At 51.9% G+C, this 22,198-nt stretch overlaps 6 protein-coding genes across 6 annotated transcripts; 5 read left to right on the forward strand and 1 right to left on the reverse strand.

Annotated features, from left to right (window-relative positions):
- Positions 1–180: 180 nt before the first annotated feature.
- Positions 181–2,700, forward strand: ENH_00060470 (hypothetical protein, conserved; the record flags this gene model as incomplete). The annotated part of the gene is made up of 5 exons (XM_013577098.1): positions 181–313; positions 552–922; positions 1,160–1,282; positions 1,504–1,580; positions 1,875–2,700. 5 exons carry the CDS (start codon positions 181–183, stop codon positions 2,698–2,700), a joined length of 1,530 nt encoding a protein of 509 aa, XP_013432552.1.
- A 3,359-nt stretch (positions 2,701–6,059) lies between these two features.
- Positions 6,060–8,160, forward strand: ENH_00060480 (hypothetical protein, conserved; the record flags this gene model as incomplete). Its single annotated transcript, XM_013577099.1, has 3 exons — positions 6,060–7,173; positions 7,345–7,885; positions 8,073–8,160. 3 exons carry the CDS (start codon positions 6,060–6,062, stop codon positions 8,158–8,160), a joined length of 1,743 nt encoding a protein of 580 aa, XP_013432553.1.
- A 1,466-nt stretch (positions 8,161–9,626) lies between these two features.
- ENH_00060490 (hypothetical protein, conserved) lies at positions 9,627–11,801 on the forward strand (the record flags this gene model as incomplete). Its single annotated transcript, XM_013577100.1, has 4 exons — positions 9,627–9,740; positions 9,874–9,943; positions 10,443–10,468; positions 10,566–11,801. The coding sequence occupies 4 exons, from the start codon at positions 9,627–9,629 to the stop codon at positions 11,799–11,801; spliced, it is 1,446 nt and encodes a 481-aa protein (XP_013432554.1).
- Positions 11,802–12,620: 819 nt separating this feature from the next.
- ENH_00060500 (cysteine protease domain containing protein, putative) lies at positions 12,621–14,617 on the reverse strand (the record flags this gene model as incomplete). The annotated part of the gene is made up of 3 exons (XM_013577101.1): positions 12,621–13,139; positions 13,363–13,485; positions 14,465–14,617. 3 exons carry the CDS (start codon positions 14,615–14,617, stop codon positions 12,621–12,623), a joined length of 795 nt encoding a protein of 264 aa, XP_013432555.1.
- Positions 14,618–15,856: 1,239 nt separating this feature from the next.
- On the forward strand, positions 15,857–17,076 carry ENH_00060510 (hypothetical protein, conserved; the record flags this gene model as incomplete). The annotated part of the gene is made up of 2 exons (XM_013577102.1): positions 15,857–16,312; positions 16,744–17,076. 2 exons carry the CDS (start codon positions 15,857–15,859, stop codon positions 17,074–17,076), a joined length of 789 nt encoding a protein of 262 aa, XP_013432556.1.
- A 3,784-nt stretch (positions 17,077–20,860) lies between these two features.
- On the forward strand, positions 20,861–22,186 carry ENH_00060520 (hypothetical protein, conserved; the record flags this gene model as incomplete). The annotated part of the gene is made up of 3 exons (XM_013577103.1): positions 20,861–20,964; positions 21,068–21,376; positions 21,859–22,186. 3 exons carry the CDS (start codon positions 20,861–20,863, stop codon positions 22,184–22,186), a joined length of 741 nt encoding a protein of 246 aa, XP_013432557.1.
- Between the last annotated feature and the right edge of the window lie 12 nt (positions 22,187–22,198).

The raw sequence follows: 22,198 nt of genomic DNA on the forward strand, positions 1-22,198 counted from the left end.
TCACCAACACCGACTCAGGTTTATTCATTTGGAAGCCTCTTCGCATTCTTGCGGAGAATTATTCAGCGTTTTTAACATTGCCGTAGTAGCTTAACTTTGGGGGCACCAGGGCGCTTTGTAGCGTCCCGCCTTAGAGTTACAGCCGTTCATCACATCTTCAGGGCCTAGTGCTTCCCCAGAATGAAGCTCACAGATGGACTGCCTCCTTCCCAAATGGGAATGCTGGGGCTATCTGCAATGCCAAAGACACCCCCAAAGCCTGTTCCTTCTCGCAACATGCCAGACTACGGACTCTCGCTGGACAGCAGAGCAGGTGCGCTAGAGAAAAATAAGGGCCCGACTGATACGCCTCGCACCTCCCGTGAGAGCAGCTATTTTAGCTACTCTGCTTCTTTCACGCTAGCCCAGTTGGTAGCGGGTGGAAGGCCAGAACTGTTCAAGAGCGCATCTCTCAATTTTGCACCTTGACCAGGCAGAGATCACGCCCTCAGCCGCCCCGTCGTTCGAGAGGCTGCTGAACCACGAGCATATTTTCCTGCTTTTGTGTGCAGGAGTTGGGCTGAGACGAGGTTGCGGTAGCGCTGGGAGCAGCACAGTCAGCAGCAGTGCCAGCGCACCTGGGGGTCGCGGCTGCACGACCGGGCGCAGCAGCAGCTCAGGCACGCCTTCATCCCGGTCAACCGTCGCTCGCAGGGTTAGTACGCCTGCGCCTCGACCTCAGTTGAATCTTGGCGGGTTGCTGGGAACGAATTCGTTTCACACAGAGTATCGCGAGCAGATGAGCCCGTCATGGTGGTTAGGGGCTGCGGCCTGCAGTTCCTCTTGGTTGCAACTTTCTCCCCCACCTGAAGTAATGGAGCTTGTAGAAAAGAAGAAACTTACGGAACAGTTTAAAACCGTTGAAGGACTCATTGACAGAGCAGTACGCATGCGTCTCCCAATGCTTATGTTTTATTTTCTTGGTCTTTGTCATTGTTCACTCTACACCATTACTTGTCTTTCATAGCATTGCAGTTGATTGCCATAGAACGCGCCGCATTTGCTCATGTGGCGAGAGCTCGTTTATGGCAAATCAGTAGCTGCCATTTCATGCTTTCGGCGGCAGTGTTGACTTCACTTGACAGGACTTTTTAAGCAAGTTCCTGTTTGTTTTCTCAAGGACTACCTGGGGGCTCTTCGGCTGCAAGCAGACCGGCGCAACGTCTTGCATTTCCTCGCTCTAGACGAACAAGAAATGCAGGCTTATCTCTGGCAGCCCCGTTTCCCTCGGATTGTTGACTTGGTGTGACACTTTTCACACCCTTGTAGTTTGCCCACCCAGCTCTCCAAGTAATGTTTCTAAAGTTTTGCGCTACTCATGTAGTGGGTGCCTATTGGCCCTTTTTCGCGCTCTCACTAGCCGTAAGCACACTTCACAGTCCATATGCTTGATGAATTTTGCTCCTATTCGCGTTCCTTTGCTCATTTGTTAGTTTTGATTTGTGCTGTGGCATTCGAGAGCAGAGGAATCGAACAGGAGAGGCGCATGCGCGTCCTCCTCCTCGCCATGCAAACTGTATCGTTAACCCGATGAATTTGTGGTAAGCTGCTACTGGCGAATTCGCTCGTGCGCACGTGCCTTTTATAGTAACCGTGTTTAACGTAAGCATTGTCTCCTCGATAGCTAAAGCCATGAGGGTATGAATGAGTGAATGCCTAGTGTTGAAGTGTGCCAGAGAACGTGCTGGCAGCGTCAGTGAGCGTACAAGCACACTCCGGGATAACTTGCGCACGGGTTTTTTGGAGCTGCAGTGCTAATTCTTCACGTTAGCTACACGTGTCAGCAGGGCCGTAGGAGGCCTTCTCCCATGATGATGTTGGTTACTGTTGAACAGGCTAAAATTTTTGACGCTCTCACCGCCTTTGTATTCGACACAAGCGCCGCTGCCGGCAGTTTCGCCGAAGACCCCGCAAACTGGTGAAGGGATGGGTGGTGACCATGGGTTTAGTCTGTTTCAGCGGCCAGAATTACCCTACGAGTATTGTTTTGGCACCTCGGGCGAGCAGTTTTTGCCCATTCTTTTCGAGGATTCAGGCGGCGTGGCGGAGTGCGTGCCGCCTGATGAGCTGCTTATGTTTGAAGAAGACGCTCTACGAGAAGTGGCATCTCACATTGAGTCAAAGTTAGCACACGCACTGAGCTGCATGGTTCTTTCTGCAACTGCGCGTACAAGAGCTGCAGCACTGACACGGAAAGTTCCTCAGGAGGCAACACCGATCAATGCGACTTCCTCTACTTCCACCGCCTCTCTCGGAAGCCCTCAAGAAGCTCCGCCGACTGAAGAGAAGCAACGCCGCACGGGCTCCCCTACGGCTCCTGGTGACAGACGAAGCGGTAGCAAGCGCCGCAGGTCTAGCGTGGCAGCAAGAAATGGCTCACTTGCGAGCTCACCCGTGAAACAGGCGAGAAGTAGCCCGGCTCACAAAGCACATGGCGCTACAGCAGTGACAGAGGATGTTGTTGAAGGGTCACCATTGCCAGTCGCCTTCGGCTCCAAGGGGCCTGCAGAGGTGACACGGGCAGATGTCCCAGCAGCAGCTCAGACGGCGACGGAAAACGACATAGTCACCATTGAACTAGAGGATCTGTTCACTACATATGGGGCTTGCCCGTCATTACTGAAACATCAAAACTGCTTTCAGCAGGCGAGGGACGCTTGATAAAAATGTCGCTGAAGAGCTTTGCATCACTTGCTCCATGTTGCTCCAGCAAAATTGATTTTTTCTGTAGGAATATTTTGCCGAAAGGTACGTTGAGGAGCAGACAGCTCTGGCAATGTGGCCTCCGCAGTTCGTAGCAGTAGGTTCTGAACTGCGCGGCCCTCTACTGCTGCGCACAACAATGGAGGCGCTGCAAAATCATATGGTAGTCACTAGAAGGTGTACAGGCACCGAGCTGCTCGCGTTTGCTGCAGCACGCAGTAGCGTAAGAGGGATTTATGCTGTCCGTTTGTGCACTGTATGGCAACAGTAACAACAATGCGGATGATTTTTGTTCGGCTGCTGTGCTTTTGCTGTTTACTGAGCGCGTGCGTACTTGCGTGTGCATCAGCTGGTGCTGCAGCAGTCCGAATTTCCGTGCCTTGCGCGATTCGGTTTGCTGCCACTTGCTTCTCTTCATATGCGCCGCATCTTCCTGTGCTGCATCAGTGGTTGCGTTGCTGCTGCCTCTGCTTGCGGCTGGTTTGTTGATGCTGCTGCTGAAGCAAAAAGTGGCTCGCAGCACTCCACTTTGCAGCAGTTCCGCTCTGCTGCTGTACTGCCGGCAGAGGTGGGCGGCTGCTGGGCATCATTCCAAATTATTTGGTACGCCGAAGCGACCAAACGCTTGTGCGGTGATAGCTGTATCATTGGCGAAGGTGGCTCCGTGTCTTGCAGTCGGTTAGAGTGTAGTCGCAGATGCAGTGCCACGGAAGCTGCGAGTGCAGCAGGGTGAAGCGAACAAGTTGAGCATAGTGATGCTATGCAACTTGCTGCAGCGGTAGCTGGAGCTGTTGGAGCTGTTGCAGTATTACAGGTAGCAGCTAGGCAGTGCGGCACGCTGAGCGGGAGTGGTGCTGCAGAGCCAAGCCTCAACGGGGTTGAAGTACAGCCCGAACTCCTATGGAAAGAAGGGGAATTAAAGCTGCTCAGGGTCTTACCGCGGGTCCAAGGGGTTCTGCATACTCCAGACTTTTTCTTCCAAAGAAAATCCCATATTACAGGCATAAGGAAAGTCAGCGAGAAGCGCTGTCAAAGTATGTCCGGACTGCTGAAAGGATGACAAGGAAACGTCTTAGTCGTAGTTTTCTTCTGACCCCTGCCTACTATAGCCAAGCGCGCTAGAGGTTGGTCTTATCAGACTGATTCACGGTCTGAAGAAAACCTTTTAGAATGGAGCAACGGGAAGCCAGTAAATATGTTGATGCCCAGCCATGGGCGTACCGGCATTCTTTTCATTTTTGAAAGCCACAGGCTCCCGGGCACATCTTCATTTTTTGAAGCCAGAGCCTCCGGGGGCTGCGAAGTTTTAGGTGCAGCCAAAATTTGCAGTACAAACCAACGGAGACAGTGGTACGAAGCTCTATGCAAAAGCCAGAAAGGGAAGGCATACCCCTACGATGGGCTACAAACATAAAAGCAGCCCTCTTCTTCCCGCTCTGGCAACAGTCCGCAACATCGCGATTCAGATGTCAACGGCAGTTTCGCCCTTCCTTCTACTGTACGGATGCAATGCCATTTTGTGTGTGCGGGTTTCTTTAGGTGAGCTTCCTTCCTTTAATGTGTGCAAGCAGTGGTTATGTCACTTGCTAGATTGCACTCCATTATGTAGCTTATGCTGGAAAATAACAGGAGATTTTTGAAAGTAATCCCACGCAGCATGACGCAGGAAATATTGTCTTGGTTTAACAGCGAAGCATCATTAAAAGATTTGAATGTAACTAATTTATGGAGCTGGACTGCTGTTCGAGACGTCCTACAGTATGACGGCTGTATGGATATTCTGAGACTTCGCGTCCACGACAGAGCGGCAAGTCACAGGTGACCACTGAAATTCAAAAAAAAAGCCACGGGGATGCTCGTTTGTATCTGTGATTGCGACTGTCGACCCCAGTGACTCTTCGGTTAAATCGTGAAAGCTTTGGAGAGTCCCAGGTACGTTGTGGGCCTCAAAAGGCTTCTACGCTAGTGGAGGCCCGCAATGAGCTGCGGGCAGAGCGCGAGTCGCCCGTATCGATCCAGTGGAATTGCTGTCGGTGTGGACAGCGGGCAAAAGCGTGGAAGCGTTCAAATAGCGCCTTTTGTGCTTTACGAGAGACAAACGTGTTGCCTGAAGGCACTTGGCAAACAGTAAAGGCAGTTGACGTGGCATCGTTCTAGTAAGGGCTTAGTGTAGCCGAGTATGCCCGATGCATAAAAAAGTTAAGACTCCTTTTCCTAACAATTCCATCGCATCAGCCCGCTGCTGCCTCCCTTTCTCAAAGAATAATGCCCTTCCGGTATGTATGAGTGTTTGGTTGGAGTTTGCGCTCGACGAAGCGGTGTACCTTCCAAGTCCCGCTCATTGAGTGTTGCTCTGATACTGGGAGTCTTCACTATGTTATTTCAGAGGAGGCGTTTCTTGAATACAGGCTTTTGCGCGCTCATTTTCCCTACAAAATTTCCTCCAGCTCCCCACTTCCCATTTCTGTCCGCGTCGTATTTAGTCGAGCCTAGTGGCCTTTACTGTCTTTATCCTTCACATAACATCACATCTTTCTGTATTCTGGCAAGTAGCTTCAATAGAGGCGAGGCGTCCGAGACATTTCTTTCAAAGAATCCATCCCCATCACCCTCTCTAAGCAGCATCTTGCGGTGTTGCGGTGTTGAGTACCTCATAGCGCTGTTACTCTCGCTCTACCATCACATGTGTTAATAAATAGGGGGAACATATGACTAACTTGGAGACTGCGACAGGAAATATGCAGCAAGAGCACTACCAGCAAGAGGTGTTCTGGTTGGCCTCAGGCCAATCAGAACACCCCTTTTGCCCCATTGTCTCGCTGCTGCCGTTCTACAGGCTCTCTCTCTTCAGTTTTACGTAGCTGGCGCAAAATAAACTTGATAGCTCCATGATATTACATAGTTGCAAAGTAAGTGTAAATAGCAGGCAGCTCCAGCATGAGCAGCCGCAGCCTCTGCCGGCGCTGCCGCCGCTACTGGAGCAACTGAGGCTGCGACCGACGAACCCTGCAGGGCAGCGGCATCTGATTCGGGCAGCCGATCCCTCTGCTCATTTTCCGTGTTTCCCTTTAATCTTCGAAATGCACTTTGTATTTTGTTGCATGATGGGCTCTGAGAGAGACAGCCAGAACTGCGCAGCATTTTTGAAGTTGTCGGCGGCGCCCGCAGCAGCAGCTGCATCAGCATCATATGGCAATTTCCTCCTTTTTTTTTGTACCATCCCTTCGTCTCGTCTTAATTTCCAGTAGATATCATAGGGGCACACACCCCGAAGAGAAAAACAGCGGACCAGCATTTCTCTAGGAGGGAACCCCGGCATGTCATCTTCCAAGAGGCCCAGGCAAAAGCAACAGCCGCTACAGGATCAACGCCAGCAGCAGCTGCAGCAGCAACACACCAAATGCACAAGACTCCGTGATGCGCGCTCCGGGCTTTTCGAGAGATCAGGAGATCTACCAACTCGGCCGGTAGCCGCAACAGCAACAGCATCTGGAAACTGTCCCTCTGCACCTGTCAAGCAAAGCCTTCCTCCCTCAGTCGATGTACGTTCTCCAGCATTCTCCCGTGTCTCCCAAAGACACCGGGCTCATTCTCAGGACGCAGCCAAATGCGGTCCACTGAATGAAGACAGGCCGGAGACTAAGTCGACTCCGCGCAACAATTTGAGGCGACGGCCACACCAGCAACAGCGCCAAGCGCGAGCCCTAGACTCGACATTCGTAGCTCCCAAGGGGTCCCGCGTCCTGAGAGTTAGAGTTCTCCCCCGCGGGGCTGCTCATGAGGGCCCTCTTGGGCTCCTGTCGCGGCCCAAGGATGGCTCCAAAACCAGAGTCCAGGGGACCACTGAGGCTCTGCAGGGGCACATAGAAACGCAGGACGCGCATGAACCCTGCAATTTTTCTATGCCTGTTGCAGCTCCACCTGAAGCATCAGCGGGGGTAGCGCCAGCGAAAGAAGCAACAGCAATATCGGCAGCCAAGGCCGAAACAGGTGTTGTTAGTGAGGCTCCTTGGGCCTCCTCTCCACCATCTCCCTTGATAAGTGAGGATGCCGAAATAGCACCAAATGAAGCAAAAGCTGCACCCAAAGCAGCAGCAGAAGCAGCAGCAACACAGGCAACGACCCAGCCCCAACTTGAAGAGGGGGAGACACTTGCTGATGGCCTACTTGGGGTCTGCGGTGAGCCTTTAAGCGACCCGCCGCCCTCACCACCAGCAGCGGCAGCAGCAAGCCAGTCAGCAACAGCAGCCCAGGGAGAGGACGTGGCGAGCAGCAGCAGCAGCACCTGCCGCAACGTGAGCCAGTGCCTATCCAGTCTTCAGGACCTGCACACGGGCCTAACCCCCCGACCGTCTCAGCAGCAAGGGGAGGGGCCTCCAACCTCTCACCTGTTAGGGGCAATCCAGGGATCTCACTGGGGCGCAGCACCCGGTAAGGAGTGCGCATGTGGCGGCTCGCGCTGCTGCAGCAGTTGCTGGATTGGCTCCGTTTCGTTGCAGTGGGGTGCGGGCAGCAGCACAGGCCGCTTCTCAACTTCGTCTGTCTGCAGCACCAGCTCTCTAGCGAGCCTTACTGCTCCTGCAGGAGCAACAACAGCTACAGTTTCCGCTGCTGTGGCGCAGAAGCGGCTGCTGGAGCAAGTGTCTCAGGTCCTTCGCAGCAACGCATCTCTTGCTGCTGCCACAATGGCAGTACTGCCTAGGAGTCGGCGGTTTGCAGCAGCTGCTGCAGCAGCTGCTGCAGGCGCAACCCCACAGAAGACCAAGGGACCCATGGGGGCAAGAAAGGCTCCTGAAGGGATCAAAAATGACGGCCGTAACAGCGCAAGCAAGGCCAAGAAGACCCCCAGTAGGGGATCCTCCTTGAAAAGGGGGCTCTCGGTGTCAACGCCTAACAAAAAGGGTCGAAGTGAAGGTTCATCCTCTCCCCGCAGTTGCAGCAATAGCGTGCGAAGTAGCTGCAGGGTCCGGGAAAAGGCAGCAGCAGCAGAGGCAATAGCAGCAGAAGCTGCGGCTGCTGCAATCCGCAGCGCAGAAGCCTCCAAGCAGAAGCAACGACGCCTGCAGCAGCAGCAGCAGCAGGCACACTACGCGAATCTGGAGTGCCTGTTGCAGGATCTGCGGCGAGAAGAAACACGGGATTGGTAAGCGCGCACCCGTAGATGCCCTCCCACATAGCAGCAACTACATTCACGGCGGCAGCAACTGAAGCAAGAGCAGCAACAGCAGCAATTGCCACAGCAGCAACAACTGCAGCAACAGCAGTTGCATGTGCAGCGGCAGAACTTGATGCAGCAAACGCGGTCATTGCTGCCTTTCGGTGTGCCGCAGGTGGTGCGACGAGGACCAGCCCGAGTTGGCTGCGATTCCCTCCGAGGAGGCGGAACCCATGAGCTGCCCGCTCCTTTCGCCGCTTTAGCTGCAGCAGAAGCTCAGGTAGCACTTTTGTACAGGAGAAGTGTAAGGCTGCCGCGAGCCTACGGTGACCGAAAGGGCCCCGTAAAGGGACAAAATTTCCTGCTGTAGCTGCAGCAGTCTTCAGCTCGTGCAGTTGCCTCTGCAGGGTGGCAGCATGTTTGTCCTAGCGCCAATCAATTTGTGCTTGAAAAGACAAACCTGCAGAAATTATTTTTTCTTTAGGCTTGAGGAGCCAGTTTCGTTTTGCTGTAGCGGCAGGCGCTGTTTCGGCTGCTGCTGCTGCTGCTGCTTGTGCGCTTTTTTAAGAAAAAGCACAGCTGTGACACTACTCTGAGACAATTGCTTGTCTTTCCAGCTGGCTTTGGCGTGAGGCGTGAAGTATTCGAGCGAGTCGAAGTCGCTGGAGCCTGTGTACTGGCAGCTTGTTTGCGAGCCCCTTAGCGAACTCGCCTGCGAACGTACTCGCTAGCTAGTTTGGTGGCTTTCAAGTCACATTGTGAGCTAGCCGGGTAGCTATTTTGGGTCAGATCCAACGGAGGAGACGACGGTAGGTGCTCGATGCCTAGAGATGCAATTTGACTTCAATGCATGGATGCGAACGACATTGAAATCGAAGCGATCCATGGACAGCAGCAGCTGCGTTGGATGAAGGCTCTATTGCGGCTGTTTCAGCGCTGCGTGGCGGGGCTACGCCTCCGGTGGCTAACTCTGCTTTTGCAGTTTCTCTGATGCTCTCCCGCTACATCCCGTCAAAGGAATCTCGTGGAAAGAGTGCAGTGGAACTTCCCTTGGGGTGATACAGCGAAACGTGGCCTCCGCTGGGGGCACCGCCTTCGTACCACAACAAAGAAAACAATGCCGAGCTTCAAGGAGCATCGGGCAAACTGCCACTGCATGCATGCATGGCTGCATTTTGCCGTGAGCGCGTGGCTCTAACATACCAGACCACTAATTTTCGTCATGCCGTGAAGCTAACGCGCTGAGGGGGAAAGGCATTCCGTTGTCGCACGCCTTGAGCGTTCTCTTTACTGGGCATACTGGCGTTCAGGAAAAAAAAACCATCAAGTGATGTGACGAGGGGGCATAGAGTTGCTCAGTGAAATAACACCTTCTAGTAATGTGAAAACGGGGCGTCTTTCCCATTTAGTCCATCGATGAGACGGTGTGACCCATCTTCGTGTTCTGAAATCTAAAGTCACACGCTAATGGCAAAATGCGACCAGCCCTAGAGCCTGCCAATCCTTCGCTAGGAACTTTAATTGAAATGATGAAAGCTTGCATATTGCCTCACATTTAGGAACAGTTCGCTCGTGTGGTTCTTGGTGTATCCTTACACTGGGTGTATGCACTGACACCAGTAAGGAGCAACAAAAGCACAGCAACGCGGCTTTTGAACTAGGGATAACGCGAAGAAGGAAATACTTATGCAATTCTTATTGATACCACTTAATGAAACGCATGCAGAGAATGAAGGCTCCCATTCTGTCGAGAGATTCCTTATCTCGCATCCATGCAAATAAGCGGGACGAAATGGTGGCATACAGCGCGAAAATAGCGAATCTTCGGCGAACAAGCGAATCTGTGAGACTTTCACAACGTGAAATGCTCTAAAGGCCAGTTTTTGAAGGACCAGCTCCTCTGTTTGCAGGCGAAACTCGAATTGCAATCGGCCATGCATGGGAATTCTAGTGCGCGGGCACACTTGATGACACAGGAGGCAGGACAAATGGAGCTCAATTTGAAAATTCTGGAGCTTTCGAGAGAAAAAGCGGCAATCCTGAAGGGTATGCCACTCTTCAGCTCTACTGCCACCTTCTTCGCTTCGTCGCTCGCATGCCATCTTGCGAATGTGTTCATTCACATATTCCCAAAAACAGCTTCAAACGACTATTGTTGCAGGGCTCGACACAATTAGGGCTTCACAAAAAAGAGTGACAGAAACTTCGATAAACTTCTCAAGGTGGGTTTTAGTCCTCATTTCTTTTTTGTGCATGTTGAAATAATATTCCTCAGGCGGCTGAACGTACTAGCTGCGGGCCTTCGTCAGCAGCTCAAGGAGACCGCAGAGTATGACTGCTGTAAATTGCCTGTTCAGGAGCTGATGCATGACAATACTTGGCTCGTAGCTTCTACTCAGCCACGCCAGAGGGGGAATCACTACAGAAAAAACAGTACGATCGAATTAATCTGTTGATGCTTAGGACAGCACAATTTACACTCCTTTCGTGGCCAGGGAGGAGGTCAAAAACCTGGAGCAGCACCTTGCACAGGCTGAATCTGAAGAACGAGCGAGCGAGGAACTGAAAGAAGTAAGTTGGAGCAAGGAGCAACGCAAGGAGGTCCTTGGTGTACAGACTGCGAAACCTGCTTTTTTAGGCCGCTAGGAGAGAGCTTGCTTTTGAACAGGAAAAACTTAAAGAGGAGACTCAGGAGCTCATCAAACGTCAACTGGCGCACGCGCGTGAGCAGTGCCAGCGCACTCAGGGCCAACTCTACCCGCAGCATCAAGTTCCGCAGCAGCAGCAGTGGCTGCACCCACAGCAGTGGCAGCAGCAGCAACACCTACAGCCCTTTGGATCCTTTGGTGAAGGCATGCAAACAAAGCCCACGATACACTGCTCTGCTCCCCCACCAGAGCAACTAATGAATCCCGTGCAGTCTTCTGCACCGTGCAATGCTCCCTTGCCACCAACTGCTGCATGCACAGCAGCTAATCCCCTTCAATGGGGACCACCTCATGGCCTTTATCCGGCAGCAGCCTACTCAGAGGTATCTAGCTGCAGAGGAAACAGTAACCCGCAGCAGTATCTGCAGCAGCAGCACCAACTGAGCTACGGGCAGTTGCCTTCAGCGGGTGGGGTGCACTTTCAGCGGGCTTCTTCTCTCGAGCAGCCTCCTCCGCTGCAGCAGCAGCAGCAGCAACAACAACCCAGCGCTTTCTATGGGGAAGCACCTGACTCTTATGCAGTGAGCGCTGCTCAGATGCAAGCCCTACAGGACCTGGCAAGCGACCTAGAAATTGCGGAAGGGGATATAAGCCCCTCGGAGCATATTGCCAACCCACCTTGGGGCCCCCAACGTCTTCCGTATGAATCGTCTGCTGCTGCAGCCTCGCCGCCGCCGCCGGCGAAACGCACAGCACAGTGGCACGAGACAGCAGCAGCTAATAAGAGACTGCCAGCGACTAAAGCGGTGCCCAAGGGGACTCACAGGGTTCAGCGAGCAGCGGAGCAGCCTCAGAAGCAGCAAAAAAGGAGGCAGGAAGGCCAGGCAAATGGCGCTGCAGCAGAAGCAAATGCCTGTAACCTCAGTGCGGCGATGACTGCAGCAGCAGCAGCACCGGCGCCGGAAATCTCAAGCTTAGACTCAGCCCAAATAAGGGCCTTGTATTTGTTGCAGGTATGTGTTGCAGACGCAGTAAGCCTTTTTCTTTTGTACCTTCACAAACGCATCAGCGTAAAAAAGCTGGAGGCTTCGGAGACTCCGCAGGGAAGAGCAACGCCGCCTGTGAGACTTCCCACCAGCCACGGCAACGACGGCCCAGCAGCAGGCGGCCGCCTAGCGAAGGGGAGGCACAGGAGTCTGCAGCAGAAGTCTAGCGAGTGCAGCTTCGGCTCTTGCCAGTTTGAAGTGGATTTCTAGAGTGCTTGGAAATAGCACAGAAAGATACGGGAGATGAACACACTGAATATGCCAGATCTGTATATTCCTCATCAGCTTTTTGCACTTTTGGAAATATCCTACGTGGCTGTGAGCTTCCGCCAGCAGTGTCAAAGGCTCCTACTAAATGCTCGATCTGAGAGACTTGCGGCCCCCCGATTTTTGCTGCCTGTGAAGGAGCTGTCTCTACAAGAGCGCACGCAGGCGGGATCCTAACTGCTCTGCTGCAGCGCACAGATGCAGAAAAGCAAAAAGAGTAAAAAAGTCTGAACGGGGAAGAGGCGCCGAAAGGGATATCGCAAAGGTCCCGCTCCTGTTGAGGGACCCGCGGGACCCTTTGCTTTCCAGTTCAGCAATGCATTGTCAGCGTTTGGGTTTGCAGCTGGGTCGCCCAAATAGGGCGCCCGCTTTGTAGGTCTTTAGGCCTGACCTTGGTGGATTTGATGTGGTGCGTATTGACCTCTAGGTGTTGGTTCGACCTCAGCTCGTTTTCCAGTGTGATAAGAGCACTGAAAGCCCTGTATAGGAAAGCGACGGGTAAAAAAATCTTGGGTGGCAGCAAATGGTCATTTGTTCCTTAGATGTGAGCACATTTGGCGACTGCAGCTTTGACGTCCAAAGACAATAAAACTGCTACGGCTTACTGGCTGCCATCTCTGTTTGGCTCCTGTACATAGAGTTGCAGCAGCCGCAGCAGCAGACCAGCAGAATACCAACAGCAGCAGAGCCACACTTTCGATTCGGAAACGCTATAGTATTTTGATGAGGTTCTTCATCTCAGCAAGGTGTAGCATCTCTTAGTTAGCCGGAAACGGGGAACAGCGGGGCAAAGTGGTTAGCTTCGCCTTCCGGCCGGCTTCCCTTCAGCCCCTGTGCGTTTGTAAAAAGGAGATGCAGAGGCCCCACTTTGCAGCCTTCCGTCCAGCCGAATACTTTGCAGAGATGCAGCTGGACCTCATGGAGCAGCTGCTGCTGCAGCGGCTCCTGCTGCTGCTGCTGCTGCTGAAGCAGAGCTAGAATGGTTTGCTGCTGCCTTTGTTGGAGCGTGTCTGTAGCTGCACCGCGACGGCTGGTTCGCCGCAGTGCTCCTCTAGTTTGAAGTGTATAGACGGCTATTGGGCGGCGGAGGGCGTGAGCCAGTGCCAGAATCTCGGGGCCTCCACCCCAGGTGGTTTGCATACGCATGCGTCTGCAGTACTCCTGCGCTGAGCAGTTGTACTGCAGCGATGCCAGCTGCAACAGCTCCTCCCGCCCAACCTTCTCGGCGCCCTCCATTACAAATTCCTCCACAGACGGGTCTTGCAACGTATTGACAGCCAGCTGTATCAACGCCGCAGACGCAACAGCAGCAGCGGCAGCAATAGGTGAAGCAGCAGTGGTATGCTTGTGTCACGTGCTACACTTCATGCAATGCCTCTCTAGGTATAATAGTTCAACTACTGAATGTGTAGACAGAAATGCAGTAAAGAAGCTCCCGACCGGGCTCCCATCAGAGACGGGCCCGCAAATAGTAGCCCGCAGAAGATCCCGCCGGCCGCCTGACCTGTCTGAGGCTTATCGCGGCTTCTTGGAGGTGCTCATCTGAGAAAGACGGATGGTATCCAAATGAATCTTGCCACAAGGCGGCGGCGACAGAGACGAAGAGGCAGTCACCGGCGCCAGGGCTCTGCAGGAACACTGCACCAGCAACGACTACTGCGTTCCTTCGCTGTGGCTGTGCACTGAAGAACACTGCAGCATCAACAGCAGCTGCCGTTCTCAGTTGCTATGGACTTTTCAGTGGATACAATGAACACTGTGCCGAAGGTAAAAGCCAGTACAAAGTTGGACTGTTCTAACTGCCGCATACCATAAAGAATTAAGTGTGAAATGCTTACAGTAGCCCATGAAATTGGAACTAATACTAATGATCCACAACTTACTCTGCCTGATTATCCTGACTATACTACTTATCTGAACATAAGCTTTCCGTCTGTTTCCATCTCGATTCTATACAGTGCAATGGAGAAATGGGAACAAAGTGCAGGATGCGTAGTATGCACAAAACATGAAATTCATTTTAGAATGACAACATGCACGGAAGCACACGTGTTGGAGAGTCTGCGTACATGCACACCAACTGAAGTCTATGCATACTTTTCCCACTACGCTACCATACAAAGATGGTAGCGTAGTGGGAAAAGTATGCATAGACTTCAGTTGGTGTGCATGTACGCAGACTAAGATGATCCAAGCTTACAATTATAAACGCAGCAGCAGCAACAATGGAGGCAGCAGCGGCAACTGATAACAGCAGCAGCAGCAACGGCCGCTAGTACTTCTGGCTGCTACAGTCTAGGGTGTTACAGTATACCTGACCAGTTCTAGACAGAATTAAAGGTGTACCAAAGAAAAAACGATGCTTCATATCCGCTGTGTTCACAAGTGAATTCTTGAACGTATCTGTCTCCGGTACTGAATTGTGTAGTGTACTTAAGTAGTGATAGATATGCCCACAAAACACTGAAACTAAACATAAAAAACCGGGATCAGTCGAAAGCAACAAATGAATAGGCAAAGAGTCACAATGAGTGAGCAACTGGCCGATTGGCGTCCGACTGGTGTACTATCGAAGCTGTAAACAAATGCATTGTACAATTCAGTACCTGTCTAGCTCGCAGACACAGAGGGAATCCAGAGAGGTGAAATGAAATGGGTGCGAAATCTAAAGGGGCTTCCCGAGGAGACCCCTCACTCTGCTGCAGGAGCCAATGCAGCACAAAAGAACGTGCTGCTTCACAAGCTTCGGCCTCCTCCATGTTACCCTGGCCACTGCTGCTGCTTGCATTCCTTTCTATCTTCTGGTTGATATTCCTGTGTACAATGCCGTTGCTGCCCCCGTTGCTGTTGGAGTCAGTACCAATATTTTTGCTGCTACTGCTTTTTTGCCGCAGCAGAGATTGTGTCCTAGGTACTAACTTCCTGGTCAGGGATATGCACAGCGTGGCAGCCAAAAGGAAAAGGAACAAAGATGCCAGTACAATGCTTTTACGTCTGAGACGCAGAAACCTGCCGGATGAAGAGTGATGGGAGCTCCTTGGGGGATAGCGGCCTCTTTCAACAAGTTCAATTTTCTTTTCCCGGCCCCTGATCCAGCAGAGATCCAAAGATCTGCAAATTGGGAAATGATTTAGCTCTGGCTGCCTCAGCAGCAGCAGCTGCTGTTGCTTCTGTAGCTGCATCAAAAATGACCGCGGCTCCTCTTCCCAGTTGCCAAGTTGCCGTCGTGGTGGGATTCGTGCTGAAATGGGTGGATACTGCGAGGCAAAAAAACTAAAAGAGATAAAGATATGGGGGTCTCATAAGCAGTCATATATCCTAAGCTGTGGATCGCAAACTCTAGATCCTCACTCTGAGAGTGCAGGCTGCGTCTTCACAGACGAGGACTGCAGGGTCAATGAGCCCTAAATCTGCGGCTATCTTCCAGCTTCAACATGAAATCAGAATGAGATCAACATCTTTCCAATTAAAAAACCAAACGGAGCTCAAAGTAGGATTTCATTTGAAGCTTCTACCCAGGACTAAGTCTCCGTTGGGGGGCCCCAGTTAGGGCCCCCACGGCCGACAGCCGCCTGACCGTTGAGACAAACGGTAGGTCTCCCTCTCTTTCGCCTAATTTATAACTTTATCCGCCAAAAATCAACTGAAGGGAACATAGTGTAAACTTAAAGCTGCGGGCTTCATGGTCGGATTGACTGTCGCTGTTGCTGTTGCAGGGAAGGCAAGACTAAGGAGCACCATAGCATGCGGTGAACGCAGCAGCAGTGAAAACACACGCTGTGGAATCTTCTGCAATAGCCAGTTTTACAACATCGAAGCTAGCAGCAGCTACTGCGGCAGGAGCAGAAGAAGCAGCACCAGCAACACCAGTAGCGGCATCTGCAAACGAAACAGCAATAGTAGACAAAGGACAAAACACAGCCACAGGAGGGACTTCCTAAATCTATAGAAGCCAAAGTTTATTTTTTGTGTCAAGGCCTTTCTCATTCTACGAAGATATGACGAGGGTCCCTGGGGGCCCCGGAGCACGGGGTCCCTTGGGGGACCTTGAGGACACAGCGATTGTGCGCCAGACTTCATTGCTGCTCGAAACTGTAGACATTATAGCAGCAGATGCTGGCAGTTGGGGCGCTGTCTCCTCCCGATTGAGCATGCAGCAACAGCGCCAATCGCAGCAGCAAGGACCATCCCCTGGGAGATGGGGCCTTCTCCCACGGCTCTGCGCGCTGGAGGATTTCAAAGATCTTGAAAGGCGACAGATGACGAAGCAACTAAGGGCTGACCATTCTCAAAGCCAGAAGGAGCAGCAGAAACAGGGCCAGGCAGTATTTCCTGGAGCTGAAACTGCTTGTGTCTTCATCTCTGCCTTCATCGAGGAGGCGACGCCTTACCTGATTTCCTTCGTTCGTCTGCTGCCTTCTCTCCGCCGCTTGACAATTTGTTCTTTCTTTTCGGTTCGTCCAAACACCAAATACTACATTTTAACTTCGGGGCCTCGCAGGACCACATGCAGTAACATATGGCCGTGCGAGGCCCCGAAGTACAAATGTGGTTTAGTGGTCATTAAAAGGTTACAGGGTCCTCTAGGGGCCTACGCCTGAGCAAGCTTTCCCGTAGCTGCTTTTGTGAAGCTGCGGTTATGGCAGATCCATGGGGAATCATACTTGGTTTCCGAATCTCTCTGGGTCTTCTGAACCCGCTAGGGATTTTTGAACGGCTCTCCCCATAGCCCTTGTTGTAATGTGATGCTGCACTGGCTTGGCTGCATAATTTCGTGTGACATTTTTTACTGGCCAACTCGTGTATGATCTTCAAGTATTTGTGCAAATATTTGCCGATATTTATCCTGATTTTGTGCTTCAACTGGTCCTTTTTGTCGTTTCAGGAGGAGCAGCATCGTTGGCACGCCTGTTGCATGCAGCAACAAGCTGGAATGTCTGTCCAGCGTTTGGCTGCAACTTTGCGCAGGCAACGAGAAGGGCTGCAGCCAACGTTAGATGGGCCGTCGGGGGCGCCCAAGTGGCAGGGGCCACTCGAAGTGGAGGTGCTGCACACCCCATTTCATGCAACGTTTCTCACTCAGAGATGCTTCCTGCTGACTGGTGGGCAAAGTAGGAGGATAGACCAAGATGAACAGACAAAGACAGACAGCGAAGAACTGACAGAGAGCATAAATGGCGAAGCAAAAGTGAACGAGGAAAATATAGATAAAATTTAACGATAAACAGGAGGGCATTCTCGTACCACCTAGTGGCATCAGGCGCGCAAAGGCTTCTGCAGGAAACTCAGAGCAACATCTAGCAGCAGGCGACTGATATAGGGCGGTATTTAGAGAACTGGTGCAACAGCTGCACTATTACTGTTGTGGCTGCTCTTCCTGCTGCTACTTTCACTTGCAGGATCATCTGAGGTCCCCATAATATGCCCGGATTCAGTGCGGCGCCTGCTTTCAGAAGCAGCAGCAGAAGAAAGCCTGCTGCAGCGTCAGCCTACAGCTGCAGCAGCAACCGCAGGTCTAGACGCGGACGTACAGCTGGATGACATTTCCCTCGCTAGCCTCCCCCTGCGGCACAGAGTAAGTCTTTACAGTCGCTGCTTATCTTCATGGTGCCACTGCCGCAGTGAACGCTGCCGCATTTTTGCCCCTGCTGCTGTTGCAGCCTTTGCTCCTTCTGCCGCGTCATTAAAACTGGTTCTGCCTTTAGATTGGTGCTCTCGATGCTGCCGTTATCCCTGCTGCGTGAAGGAAGCTTACAGCCGGTTGGCCAGCCGACTAGCAGAGTGTTGCTCTGCTTGGGGCTGCTCCGCTGCTGCTGTCCACTGCTGCGGCGCGGCTGCGCGGCTATTGGGACGTGCTGTGGCCGAAAGGATTCCTCCGAAGCCGAAAGGAGCATCGTCTGCTGCGGCTGCTGCTGCTGGAGATTTACGTGCTGAACGAGAGAGGGAGGTGCTGCTGCTAATTGTGGACAGGGTATGACGCGTCTGCCGTAGCAGCAGGAGCGGCAGCTTTCAAAGCAACACCAACAACAGCAGCATGGCATTTGAGTCACTTTTTTACGGCGCTTCGGCGTTATGTTGGACCAGCTACTACTGCTGCTGCTGCCGAACTTGCTGTTGCCTCCGCTCTTTGCAGCTACAGGACCTGCAGTCCCCTTTGGCCCCTGGCAGCCTCCTGTCACCTTCAGCTCCATCGGATGGGGGTGAATGGACTCTACAGCAGCTTAAGGGGCTGCAGCAGCACCATAAACGACAAGAGCAGCCACAGCAACCGCAGACAGTTGACCCCTCTGCGGTCCCAAGTCAACTCATTGACTCCACAGGCGTGAGACGGCCGTACACAGTAACTTGAGACCCCCTTAGAGCGTATTGTAACTCCAAGGGGCTCTTCGAAAATTTACAAGAGCAGTAATAGCGGGAACGACAGCGCCGTTTGCAGCACCACTACCACTAGCCGAACCAAGAGGAACACCAGCAGCGCCTAGCAGATTCACCAACAGCAAGGTAGAACCAAGCACCGGCAGAGCAAGCAGCAGCAGCAGCAACACCAATATTATCCGCTGCACCTGCAGCAGCAGTAGCTGCTTCAACACTTGATCTAGGCCTCAATGCGTTGATTTGTCAGGTTTTCTCGGATTTTGCCTTGATCCGGCGTTTGTTGAATTGCGGATCATCACCCAATCTCGACTCCTGTCTAGACACCACCGAAACGCGGCAAAAGAATAGGTTCAATCAAAAACAACAGCAGCAACAAGAAATGGAGGCTCGCGCTGCCGAATACATCGAGGGTGGAGCACTTTTGCAGCTTCTCCACGGGCCCGAGCCTGCATGGCAGGCGTAGGTGCCGTTCTACACCCTAGACCCTAAACCCTTATCTGCACCCTAGGGTTTGTCAGTCTTAACCTCTAGGACTTCGGAACAACCATGTGCTGCCTGCTGTTTGTTCAGTCTAGTTACCGCTGCCGTTGCTGCTGCTCCACATGATGCTGTCGCGTGGCGTCATCTCATGGGGGCCATTTCAGCGGCATTTTGCATTGACCAAAGTGGAGAAGATTATCCGAAGCTGGAGGTAACCAACTGTGATTTTTTATGCCTCATGCGTGTTTATCCTGACCATTATCCTGTGTCTTTTTCTGTCTGTTGTCTTCCTTGCTTCTACTTCTAGCCAACTTCGGAATTCGTCCGCTGGTTCCTTCATCAATTTGTCTGTTTCGTTTGTGTTTCCTACAGTTTTTCCTTCGTAAAATGAGCAAATGCACTGGCGCTTTCAAGCGCCAGTAGATTTACTCATTCTTTACCTGCCTGTTCTGCAACTTCCCCTACTTTTTTCTGCGTGCTTTTTCCTCCCTGTGTCTGTCCGCCACTTGTCCGTTTTTATGTTTTTACTAACTGCATGTCTTTTTGAGTTTCAGTCGCTTGCTTTTTGTTTGCCTCCTTTTTGTCTTATCTTGCTTCGCCTCTTTTTGGCGCTGCTCATCCGCATACAAAGTGCTTTGCGCACGCTGCTGCAGGAAGGCAGCAGCTCCCAGGAGTGTAGGAACGCGACGCTGCTGCGGCTTCTGCAGTTGCTCCAGCAGACACGAGACGCTGACATCAAATGGGGGAATAGCATATTGGCTCTTCAGGTGTTTTTCAGTTCCTGTCGCCGTTGGTGCAACGACGTTGTTCTTGTTCGTGTTGCTGCTGCCCCGCGTCACCAATTTCCTGTAGATGAGCTTCCGCACCACACCTGCCATTGTCACTGCTGCTTGCTGTGCTGCTGTTTCTGTGATTGCTGCTGCTTCTCCTGCAGCATCGTGTATCTTTGTGGCCGCTACTGGAGTTTATCGAACATGTGCTCCTTCCTTCTCTACTTGCTGGCGATACCTTGACCAATGTAAGCCGAATCTGTGTGCCATGCTGTCCCTCCGTGTCACTTTTTCTCATGCTCCATATATCTTTCCGTCGCTCCATATTGTGCTGCACGGGCCTTGCCTTGTGCCTTGGTTTCCCGTCCTGCATCTGCCTGTCGCTTCGTATCATCCGTTACCTCTGTATTTTCTGCCTTGTTTCGTCTCCCGCGCTTTGCGGTGTGCATTCGTTTCTCCCCAGTGCTGTTGCTAAGCAAGCTTTTTTTCTCTTTTTGTATGTTTATCCTTTGCACTTTACGTCTTTTTGTTCATCCGGTTTTCTGCTCGTTATCTGTGTGTTTGTTTGTCGCTGCTGGCCGCAGCTTCAGAGAGCAATAAAGCGGGATTCTTCAGGCTCTGGTGTGTCTCGTTTCTGCCTCTATGTTTACCCCCTAAGACTGTTCCCCACCTATTCGATTTTCATTGTCACAATTTTCACAGTTTTGACGTTGCCTTATGTTTGATTCGCCTGTGCTTTCCATAGGGCTGCTTGCGTTCTTTTGCATGCATACGCATGCAAGAGAACCCAGGCAGACGCATGCACCTTTTCCTTTATATCTGGCGTCTTGTTTACCCCTATGTTGATTTAGGTTTCTGCCCTATGTGTAATTTTTGTTTTTGCAGTTTCTGTCGAGTCGCTGAACTTGTCCCTCCTCATCGCTGCAGCGCGAGCGTCACAGGCCGTAAGTTTTTTCATTTTCTTCGTATTTGTCTTTCCTCATATCAGTACCCGTGTCTCTTTCGTTTTCTGTCCCTGTGCACGATTCTTCTTTTCCCTTATTTCTTTTTTCGCCTCATGTTTTGTCTTTCTTTTCGTGACCTTGCATGCCTTTGCCTAGCGTGAGTACTGCATGTCTTCTTTCCTTGTTTGTCCGCCGTGTTGAACGGTAAATAGAATTCAAAGGCCGCTAGCTCTACCTGAATCTCCGTCGAAACTACATGGAGACTCTGCCGTCTTTCTTGTAGGGCCCTGACGCTCCGCTGGTGTCTTCCTGCTGCCGGCAACACAGCAGCAGCAATGGCGAGAGCAGTAGCAGCAGCAACAGCGCGAGCTGCTGCAAATGCTGGGAGTGCCTACTGAGAGAAGTATTAAATAGTAGCCTGTCTAGTAATAGCATGAACAACAACACCAGCAGCAAGGGCAGTAGCAGCAAAGCGAAGGCCATCGCTCGCCGGCTGTGGTGCATTCAACAGTCGCGCTCGTCCCTCAGAAATAGTCGGTAAGGGCACCTATCTATACAACTACCTGCTCTTTCCTTTTTCCTGAGGATCCTTTGCAACTCCAAGGTCATTCTTGCATTCTTTTTCTGCTTTGGCGTTTAGCATGCTGCCGGCACTTCCTTCTCTTGATTCTGAACGCTGCGACGCTGTTATACTCTCACGAGGGCCTTTTCAAAAGCCTCATGGATCCTTTGGAGCTCTTGGGGGATCCTCTGGGGACGAACAAGGGTCCTTCGAAGGCTTGCCAGCGACCCGTGATGCCCTCCAAGGGAACTCTGAGGGCCCCCAGGGCAACTGCTGGCTGTTGTCTTTGGCGCGCTCACTGGGAGGAAGTGAAGATGCTTCTTCTTTTTCAGAGGCACCTCCAGCTCAGGGACCTCTTCTCGAAGATTTCATAAAGAAAGGCTTGAGGTGAGCAAACTGGACTCCATACTGGCCTCAATCTAGAAATTTAAAGTTGTTGTAAACATGGTGTAATATGATTCGCCGCAGATGTAGTTTGACTTGCCATTGTGGTGTGAGTCTGAACTTCAAAAGCCGAATAGCACTAGTCTAATGCGGCGCAAAGAGGATTGTGAACGTAGCACGACATAACTAACTTCGTTGGGCGCAAAACAATATAGTATACTTCAGTTGCGCGAACTATGGTGTAATGAGACGAACATAAAATGTCGCATGACATACCAAGACGGCGAGTGGTATAAAACATACTTGAATGAATTAGCACATGGTATGCCATAATCTTGTACAGCTACATTTCCAATTTTTTCCGACGCATATACAGTGAACTGCCGATTGCTTTCCGGGCTTGCACAAGCAACGTCTGACTAAACAGGTTAGTTTCCCTTTTTAGTTAGCTTTGGTTCTATAAAACTGTTGTGTTCTGCTTACAGCACGGTCAACTTTTTGTGGGGCGCAGCGAAGGGGCGAGCAGGAGCCTCTTGGAGGCAAAAGGAGACCCCGAAAAGAGTCCCAAGTCGCTCCGTTGTTACCTTTGTCTTGGGAGGGCTCGCACCCAAAGAGCTGCAGGCATTCACAGCTCTAAGTGACGCGCATGAGAAATGTCAAGGAGGGTCCAACAATGACGTACCAAGTTACGCTCAAAGCAGCTCCCAGATGGGACCCTTCTTGGTTGGCAGCACATGTCTCACCTCACCTACGAGCCTCGCTGCTCAGCTCTTCGGCGACCTCACTGAAGACTTACAGACTGCCAAGCTCTAGCCACAAAATTGA

Source organism: Eimeria necatrix, genomic scaffold, assembly GCF_000499385.1.
Source record: "Eimeria necatrix Houghton genomic scaffold, Enh_scaff51, whole genome shotgun sequence".
NCBI classification, from domain to species: domain Eukaryota; phylum Apicomplexa; class Conoidasida; order Eucoccidiorida; family Eimeriidae; genus Eimeria; species Eimeria necatrix.